The sequence below is a fragment of the Macrobrachium rosenbergii genome, chromosome 12 (genome assembly GCF_040412425.1).
Source record: "Macrobrachium rosenbergii isolate ZJJX-2024 chromosome 12, ASM4041242v1, whole genome shotgun sequence".
Classification (NCBI taxonomy): domain Eukaryota; kingdom Metazoa; phylum Arthropoda; class Malacostraca; order Decapoda; family Palaemonidae; genus Macrobrachium; species Macrobrachium rosenbergii.
In genome coordinates, this window is record NC_089752.1 from 77,463,287 (window position 1) to 77,470,786 (window position 7,500).

At 36.7% G+C, this 7,500-nt stretch overlaps 1 protein-coding gene across 1 annotated transcript; it reads left to right on the top strand.

The window, feature by feature from the left end:
* The first annotated feature begins 2,555 nt into the window (after nt 1–2,555).
* LOC136844095 (uncharacterized) lies at nt 2,556–4,903 on the top strand. The gene is made up of 2 exons (XM_067113109.1): nt 2,556–2,584; nt 4,018–4,903. Exons 1-2 carry the CDS (start codon nt 2,556–2,558, stop codon nt 4,901–4,903), a joined length of 915 nt encoding a protein of 304 aa, XP_066969210.1.
* Nucleotides 4,904–7,500: the final 2,597 nt, after the last annotated feature.

The window sequence follows — 7,500 nt, forward strand, 5'->3', positions numbered from 1 at the left end:
GTGTTATTTTTTTCAAGATTATGTTCTACTCTATGAATGTAGAGTAGTTTAATGTCTTGTTTAGTTCTCGGCTAGCACTCTGCTAGGCCCGAGTTCGAGTCTCCGGCCGGCCAATGAAGAATTAGAGGAATTTATTTCTGGTGATAGAAATTCATTTCTCGCTATAATGTGGTTCGGATTCCACAATAAGCTGTAGGTCCCGTTGCTAGGTAACCAGTTGGTTTTTAGCCACGTAAAATAAGTCTAATCCTTCGGGCCAACCCTAGGAGAGCTGTTAATCAGCTCAGTGATCTGGTTAAACCAAGACATACTTAACTTAATTTACACAATATTGCTCATATGGCTTGGAACACTGTCCTTATTAGTCCATTTGCCACTCTTATGATTTCCATTGGGGACCTATGAATCTTTTATAGTACAAGGTATTATGATATATATCTAATATCCTGGTTTTTCTGAAGTATTTTAACTGGGTTGTCCTCTTGACAACTTTGGGCAAATCCTGAAATATGCAAATCTTGGCCGCCATTATATAAAATTAAATTTTTTTAAATATCTCTGCAAATTTGCAAGATAATATGTCATATGGGATGTCTATACCCATGTTTTCATGGTCAAGGATTAATATTATGTCACAAAAACAGCCATAACATGTGCAGTTTTATTTGTACAGACATTATGACAAATAAAGTTATAAAAATGTTACAACAATACATGAAATTCGACATATTATTCATTATTGCCAACTATTCATACAAGTTAAACTTATGCTTTTGTTTGTATTTTTAACTGACAAGATACACAGCTTCTTGCATCATTTACATATATGCGTTCTTAATAATAATATAAAAATTATGTGTTTAGTTGTGTAAAGGGAAAATTCAAGCTAATTGTTGTCCAACTCATCCTCAGAACAGTCACTGTCATTTTCATTCAGTTGACCAGTGACTGTGAATGGATTATTGCATCCATCTGTGCCTCCACATATACAATAAATAGGGCAGTGCAACTGGTTCTTTCGACAGGAGCAGGCCGCAGAGCTGCAGACCTTGTCCACAGCTTTGCAACCACAACTAAGAACATCAATTAGGCCAGGAGGAGCTGGAGAATCAGAAGCAAATATGCTGGTGTTGGGACGTCGTCCTTCACCTGCCATCCAAACTTGCTGATGTCCACTGTTGGAGGGCGTTGCTGATCAGCTGCTTTCCACAATATCATTTGGAGATGTGCCCGTTGTACATGGAGCAGTATATTGGCATCTGCAGGAAACAGGGCCATAATGCGCACTGGTTTTCCTTTCTTTCTTGTATATATCCTGTGGCAAGCTGCATTCATTGAGGTGCCTGGAGGTTGGCCATCCAGTGCTGTAAAGAACTGTTGGCCTGTTTGCAACTTTTTCTTTGTTAAAAGGGTAAGACACAGTGTCACAACCACTTAGAGCATGCATTCCTAATAGCTGTAAACACTTGGGCCCTAGCTTCTCACAGGTTACATTGATGTCTACAATATCGCCATTCCAACATTCCATCTGAACTTTACATGTGTGTTGTAGCTGAGTTTTCCAAACTCAGTAAATCAGCAGGACTAGACATCAGTATCATCACTGAGGATTCTTACTACCCTGTGACACTCAGCTGCCTTCAATAAGTATGCAATCATTGTCACATCAGCCTCATCATATGAAAAGAGGCAGTCTTCTTGACTTTCTAGCATTATTTTATCTCCCATGTTGAAAGATGATAGTACCCGTGACAGTTGCCTTTTGTTTCGTTTATTCTTTTTAATATTATCTCTGTTTAGGAGTAGACTACTGATAGTTAGGTAGCAGTTGGTGGTACCCTCATCACCACATCGCATTCTCTCATGGTTTTTGGCTGACAGATCGTGATACTTGTCAAAGACTAACACCTTGTCACTATCAAGAGAGTACAACGAGAGACTGTGCTTAATACTCTCAACAAGGATAGATGCATCAGCACCATGAGGCCATGTAATGTGGTAGAGCAGCTGCTATGCATCTACTATAATGATGCTTGGAGGCACTGGGCTTTGCTGTAGCACACCAAGACGTCTAGCAAGTACAGCTTTGGTGCCCTTTCGCAAACAGCCATACTCATCAATGAGTGAGGAAGGGACAGCCCACAACTCATGCTCAAAGATGTTTTCTAACTGCAGCTGATGCTGTTGACCTATCATAAGCATTTGAAGGAATAGGGCTTCCATGTCAAAGACAGTCTTGTCACCAACTCTGATGCCATGCTTTGGCCATTCCATTGTCTTAACGGGGCTGGAAAGTTTTGCATGAAATCCAGATGGTAGTGAATCACGAAATGAAGCTACCATCTCTCCAATCAATAATGCATCTTCAACATTGACTTCATTTGGAGCAATTTGGCCATTGACAATGTTATACAGGACATCACTTACTTTTCAGTGGGTGGGAATGCTTTACTAGTTCTGTAGCAATTCTCTCACGATCATCAGCATCAAGCTTTCGCCTCTTTTCACCTTCCTCTTTGTGCTTCATTGGTGTTATTGCATTGCAGACTTGGCCCATGTACAAGTTTTCCATGGCATCTGAGAGGTAGGCAGAGATAGGGAATGAATCGACCCATTCAGTAATCAGCTCAGGTGATAATGTCATACCCCTCATACCACCCTTTTCTATTTTGATAGCAGTTTCTTCACCAAACTGATCACTTGACACAGAGTTCCAAACATAAATCCAGACCCTTCATGTTCGGCGGTCCAAATTCTTAAAAAAAGTTTTTTAATTACTATATGATTAAAAATAAAGATCTGGTTAACCTGAAAGTTAGGAGAATTACCTCTGTGGTTCTCCATTCATGCAGGATCCAAAGCAAACTAGTTTAAGCACCAGATAAACATACAGGAACTACTTCATGCCAATACTTCATGTTAGAGTAAAAATCCTGTAAACAGACATCTTTATATCAGTATTCAAGGACAAACAAAGATGATTTCACAATGGTACACAATGCAAATACACTAAAGAAAGAGTTGCACATGTTGATTTATTTAATTTTTTTTTTTTACAAATTCACATACTGAATTATATCACCTCTTTTACTTCAGCTTCTAGCATTGCCACATGTTATTTTTATGTAATGGTACAATACAATTCATGCATAATGGCTAATAATAAATAGAGCTGCCTTGACTGTGAGTACTACATTTTTACAATAATGAAAGTGTATGAATTGTCTTGGGTGAAGTTTTGACCATATCTTTCACGCAAATAAGCTGTTCACTTACATTTTTGGGTACCGTAAAGAAGGGTATTATCGTCAGTTTAACGTCTGGCGTGTATTATCGTCACCTATAAAAATATTAACGAAACCAAACAATGTAAAATAAAGGTCTCAAAAATTGGTTTTTCCTTTGACAGCTGTTGCATACTTTATATAAAAATTGTGCTACGCCTGATTGGACGATAATAAACGTAGGTCGATAATACCCTCATCGATGGTATTCCATATTGCATTTAGGAATACCTGCAACAAAATTTTAATGAATTTATTATGTTCCTTAACCTTAAAAACATAGGTATTGACACCATATTATTTATATCATGTATAGAAGAAACTAGATTTTTTTAGTAATGGCGGCCATTATTTACATATAACACAAGTTGCCCAAAGTTGTCATGAGGACAACCAAGTTGAAAAACCTAAAAAACACCTAAGGATAGCAAATCTATCAAGAAACCTTGTACTATAGAACATTCAAAGGTTACCCATTTTGGCAAATGGACTATATAGTGAGTCGGAATGATGAACAAGCAAGATTAAGACACCCTCATGCATTAAGAGGGGTAAGATGGCGTCTGGTACCACCCCTATCCCTACCCTTGATAGGCCACCAGGAACAGTTAAGCTAGGAATATTGTCCTTAACATCTTCAGGTATTTTGATAATAAGGACAAGACAGGCCTGATGCAAGAAATAGTTAGAAAACCTCTGAGGCAACGAATGTTTCGCAAAGCTTAATCAACAGGATCAGGCTCCAGGGCAAGAGAAGTGGAGATGGAGTAATTCAGTCACCACTCCATCGGAATCGTCTATCGACTGTTCTTGGGAGGATTGATGATTTCGACAAGGAAGTGATACGAAGAGAAATTCTTGCCTTTTACAAAAGAGGACAGCTCTCTACACTTGATTTGCTGCTACAGAGAGTAAGGAAGCCACCAGTGGATTTTATAGGAGGAACCACAATCGTGTGGAGATTACTGAAGAGTATGGGATTAACATGTAAGAAACATTGTAGTAGCAGAGTTATATTGATACAGAGATCAGATATTGTAACTGCTCGAAACAAATTCATAAGGAAACTCAAAAGCAACAGAAGCAGTAAATGTCCAAGGCCAGAAATTTATCTTGATGAAACTTGTATCAATCAAAATGCCGGTGTCGAACAATGTTGGACGGATAAGGAGGGTACCATTGGGCCTAACACAAAAATTTGCAGAGATGGCAGATTCATTATTGTCCACGCAGGAAGTTCTGAAGGCTTTGTTCCTGGTGCACTGTTAATGTTCAAATCCAAGACTGGTAATAAAGGAGATTATCATGATTCCATGAATAGCCATGCATTCAAGAAACGGCCTTTAGAGCAATTGATGCCTAACATCCCTCCAAGATCATTAATTATTATGGACAACGCTCCCTATAACAACATGCAGCTGTACAAGGCACCTACAGGAAATTCAAGAAAAACAGATATCGTCAAGTGGTTAAGTGACAACAACATTCCCTACGACTCTTCGCATATCAAACCTGAACTAAATCAACTTGTACAACTTCACATGAAAACCAAATTGCGTTATGAAATTGCCAGTTTAACCCAGTTGAACTCATATGGACTCAAATCAAACAAGAAATAAAGAAGAAAATTTCAAACGGCAAGCAATTCATGCAAAAGGCTAAAGAACTAACACTATAAGCTTTTGATAATGTGACTACAGATAAGTGGAAAAAATGCATAGAACATTCGAAAATTATTCAAGAAGTCTATAATAAGAAAAACATTGCTTTTGACATGTTTGAGTCATTTTTTATTTAACTGGACCACTCAGACAGCAGCAGTGATGAAAATGATGAGGATGAACATTAAATAAAAGGCCTGAATAAACATAAAAAAAAAATAAAAACAAAATAGTCTTCGAAAAAGAAAAGGTTGTAAATAATACTATATTTTTTTTTACATGACCCTGCTCCGAGTGGCCATATGTTCTATTAAATACAAAATTAGTAAAATGCTTTATTTTCTCATCATCACATCACCATCAGCAGTACTACGAAAGACCTCCTCGTCCTCCATTTTTGGTAACAAATCAGTCTCCCACTCTTTCCCGTCTCCGGATGGGTGGAGGGTAGGGGTTGGTTCCTTCTGGGGTCTACTACTCCTTGGGATGAGTGAGTTGCAGCGGTCATCGACACACACACATACACACAAAGAGAAGAGAGAGAGAGAGAGAGAGAGAGAGAGGAGAGACTATATTGATAAAACAGTTGTACAAAAATAATTACCAGTTTACAGGTTCTAGAGCCTCCTTTAGTTATTGAATGAACAACCTTTCGATGTTATCAGCGTTATAGCCAAGCAGCAACTGATACCGTCCAAGTGTGCGGTACGATAATGTCATGCATTATCTATTGTGCCAGGGGGAGGGGGTGTGGCCGAGTGATATTCTTAAAATGCATCGACTATAGTAGATTCTATATATATATATATATATATATATATATATATATATATATATATATATATATATATATATATATATATATATATATATATATATATATATATTAAGCTACAAACGTCCTTTCATATCCAATTTGCTTTACATTGAAATAATATATTTTCATATATGTTACCCAAAAGGAAATTTTTTTTAATTGATAATAAGTTTGTCGTCTTTTGAGCTCGAGCCCACGAAACGACGAGCTTATTACCAACTTAAAAAAAATTCCTCTTTGGGTAACATTTATGAAAATATTTTATTTCAGAGGTAGAGTAAAATGGATATTAAAGGGCATTTGTAGCTTAATGCTTGTATATGAATCACAGTGATATGATAAAATGATCATATATATATATATATATATATATATATATATATATATATATATATATATATATATATATATATATATATATATATATATATATATATATATATATATATATATAGATATATATATATATATATATATATATACATATATATATATACACATACACACACACATATATATATATATATATATATATATATATATATATATATATATATATATATATATATATATATATATATATATATAGTACATAAATAAATGAATGTGTGTGTGTATGTTTAACATAACTCTGAAATGCATTGAACAATTTCAACCAAACTTAGTATGCATATGACTTACTATCTGAAAAAGAATACTGTGGGGGTAAGACAGCACTAATACCAAATGGCACCAAAGGGATGGGGGTGAGAAGGGCTTCCTTGAAACGGGGCTGGTTCTGCCTATAGACTTAGTAACTAAATAAACCCTACGAATTTATCATACATCATTTCGGTATACATATGACTTACTATATGGAAAAGAATACTGAGGGGGCAAGACATCACTGGAATCACAGGGTGGGAAGGAAGTGACATGTAAAAATAACCAAAAATGACAGATGTTAGTGTCTAATCCATAGCTTTTGAGGTCGTTGAGATAAATGCTGACATTTACGAGGCCCTTTAAGTATAAGTTTAGCCCCGATAGGAAGAGGTGAAAAATAAAATGTCAAAAGTGACAGAGTAGTGTCTAATCCATAGTTTTTGAGGTTGCTAAGAAGAATGATATCACTCCTGATGCCCTTCAAGTCCAAGTTCAGTCCCGATAGGAATGGAGGACGGGTGAGAAGGGAGTGAAATATAGAGTAGAGGGAGGTGTTATGGAGGAAATGGGAAAGCGAGAGAGAGAAAAAGAGCGTGAGGGGGAGAGAGAGAGGGGGAAGATTTACAGGGATTTATGTTAGAGAGAGAGAGAGAGTTTGTTGTCATTCAGGTTTCATAGGCAAGTTTAAGTGAGTAGCATAAGTACACACAGGGTCTAGCAGCATAAACTAAAACTGATATGGACAAAAACAAAAGTAATTCAGAACAGGTATTTATTTAAGTTTCTCTCTGAGTATTTAATATTTTGTGTGGCCTCCATCTGCCTGTACCACAGCCTGCATTCTTGAGGTATGATTTCAGCAAATTGCAAAAAAGCTGAGACTCAAACTCCATTTCCCTGAAACGCCTTCGGTCACCTCTCTTTGCAGGTTGTCGAGGCTTGGTATACCATCATAGTTCACTGTGCGCGCTTCAACACGATCCTTTAGATACTACCAATGTTTTCACACACATTAAGGTCAGGGGAGCTACCTGGAAATTCACTTGACCCCAGAAGAAATCGATACCACTGTTTCTGTGTCTGAAGAAAGAAA